The sequence below is a fragment of the Seriola lalandi genome, unplaced genomic scaffold, assembly GCF_002814215.2.
Source record: "Seriola lalandi dorsalis isolate HSWRI2012SDOR001 ecotype SW California unplaced genomic scaffold, Sedor1 jcf7180002054704, whole genome shotgun sequence".
Lineage (NCBI taxonomy): Eukaryota > Metazoa > Chordata > Actinopteri > Carangiformes > Carangidae > Seriola > Seriola lalandi.
The window spans coordinates 2,174-4,900 of NW_019525257.1; the positions used below are offsets into that span (position 1 = coordinate 2,174).

The 2,727-nt window shown below is 39.1% G+C and overlaps 1 protein-coding gene across 1 annotated transcript; it reads right to left on the bottom strand.

Annotated features, from left to right (window-relative positions):
- Positions 1–235: 235 nt before the first annotated feature.
- On the bottom strand, positions 236–2,723 carry LOC147818087 (uncharacterized; the record flags this gene model as incomplete). The annotated part of the gene is made up of 1 exon (XM_087178720.1): positions 236–2,723. A coding segment is annotated over one exon (1,725 nt), but the record flags the coding sequence as incomplete, so codon positions are not given.
- Positions 2,724–2,727: the final 4 nt, after the last annotated feature.

Genomic DNA, 2,727 nt, shown 5'->3' on the forward strand with positions numbered 1-2,727 from the left:
AAGAGTAATCACTAATATACATCTCATATCATTGTCATTATCTGTCAAACTGTTGATTTCTAAAGGGCAATTACATGATTATTGTTTATCCCTAAAACAATGGTATCTTTTGGTTTGGGTTCTTTTATTGGGATAGTTACTGAAAGCTTCTGGCACATACAGCCCCACCTAGAATATTTTTCACCAGCCGCCACTGAGTGACACTGACACATCAGATGACAACAGGCAACAACACTTGATACATAGTGAAGTTTATTATTATTTAGTGAGTGGTAGATGTTGCACTACCTCACAGCACAATAACATGTAAGTCAACACACATCAGCATCATGAGTCTGAAATTATTCTGATTGTATTCATGAAAATAAAATTAAGAGATTAGATTAAGTTCAAATAAAATGATCAACCAGAGCAAAAAACATGAAAATGTATTGAAAACAAAAACAAAGAAAAAGTTTTTATTATTGAATCTTTTGCTCAGGTGTTTTATATCATATATTTGGTCACACTGTGTTTTCCATATTAATTGTAGATTAAAACAAAGTTAAAATAAAAAAAAAAGCTGATAATCCAAGGTAAAAACATTAATGATGTAAACTGGTGTAATAAAAATGTACTTTAAATTTAAGGAAAAAAAAGAAACGATAAGAAAAAGTTATTATTAATATCATTGAATATGTTACTCCTGTGTGTTATATCATATATTTGGTCACACTCAGTAAATCTGTGTTTTCCTGGTAAATAGCACAGACAAATAACTCCTGCTGGAATATGTTTGTACAGAAGTAAACAGTCATCAGTTTAGTCTTTATCTCAGACACATTTATCTCTGAGCTTTTCTTGGTCATAGTCATTTCAGTGTCAGTGTCTCAGTATTGAGACTGTCTCAGTTCATCACTCTCTGTCCTGTTTGTTCTGTCTTTATTATCTGAGTCAGAATGGATCTCCTCTTTGTCTTGGTGGAAGCTGCTCAGGTCTTAATATGGACTTGGTTGATATTAGTCATGATTTTTGAACAATTCTGGGAATAACAGTTGTGCTCCGCTTTGATCCTGGAGGAGTGTCTCTCCTCTCTCTACTTTAGCCATGATCTCAGCTTTTTCTCTCATGTGCATCAGGGACTGAACTCGTTGCTTCCAGCCTGGTTTGGCTTCATATTTCTCTTCTTCAATGAGCGTGTCGATGTACTCTGGAGTGGAGAGAAGATCTGGCTTCAGTGCTATCTCTTTAAGTCTGTTTAGACACTCGGCAAAACTCTTCATCAATGTTACCACCTCAGCCTGCACACGTGTGTAGACGACAATTATTAATTCGTGAAACATTACCATATGTATATTCTGTTTATATTGTTTTTTCAACTCCTCTACCTTGGCTAAACCAAGTTCAACCTTCTTCTGCAAATCAACAACTGAAATATCAAGCTGCTTTCTTTCTCTGAGAACCTCCTTTGTCATTGCCAAACTTTTGGTGTCTATTACATTCAAAGCATCAAAAAACCTCTTCATGCTTTTTGTCCCCATGTTCCAAAACATCTGATCAAAGCCTCCATCTTCATCATCTTCCCCACTCATGCTCTCTGCTGCAGATGATTTGTTTTTTGCAAACAATGACGAATTATTGAACTTGAAGTGAACTGGCAGTCCGTCTTTTGTTTTAGGACATGGGACACCTGAAGCATTGATCGCCTCTAGAACTGGTGGACGTTGGCCGTGTGAAAATGTCACCAGAACCCTGATGTTTTCTGCCACATCTTTGCCAAAGACTGAGAGAACTGAATCAAACACATATTTCTGTGTTGGTGTGAATCGTGCTGAAGAAGCTGGAGCTACGAAACACACAGCGTCAACTTCACTGACACCAAGCTCAGAGGAGAAGAGATTACGCAGCTGCTCTACGATCATCCTGTCTCTTTCTATGCCTCTTGTGTTTCCAAATCCTGGAGTGTCAACAATGGTCAGTGAGTAGTTTATTTTAAAACCCTCCTGATGGTGGATTTTGTACACAGTGACTTCAGAGGTCTGGTTCTCAGCTCCAGATCTCGACTGATCCTCATCAGTTAATGTGAATCTGAAACCGTCCTTCCACTCTACTCCAACAATGTAGCTGATCATTGCATTGATCATAGTGGACTTTCCTGACCCGGTCGCTCCAAGAAGAATTATGGTGCGATTTCTCCTCAAGCTTTCTTTGCCAAACTCATACCTCCGGCATCCATCTATGTTGATTTCCTTTTCTGTCAGAGGCAGTTTGTAAACTGAGGGGGATTCAGAATTCATCCTTTCACTTGTATGGTTGTAGTATTCTTTGAGAGGTTTGAAATTTGTTGTGCAGACATTAACGGTGATGCTTTCCTTGCTTCTGCCAGCCACACCACAATCACATCTGATCCTGACTGCATATTCTGTGTCTGACTGAAGCCCTGAAATTATTGCCTCTTCAGCTGTTGACACCAGTTGTTTCCATTGGAGATGTTCCTCTTTCACCTCTTTGTCTGTTTGGGCGTACTCCACGATGTAGCTCCAAATCTGGACATCTTGTCCAAGCTCAGCAGGTTTCTGCCAGCTAACTGATATCTCACTGGAGCTTGGTTCAACTTGAGGTTTTCCAGGAGGACTGCAAGGCAATGTTTTAATGGAAGCATTGACTTCATTGATTGGTCCAACACCTACTGAGGTCACTGCTCTACATCTGAACACATACTCAGTGTCAGGACTCAGATCACTCACT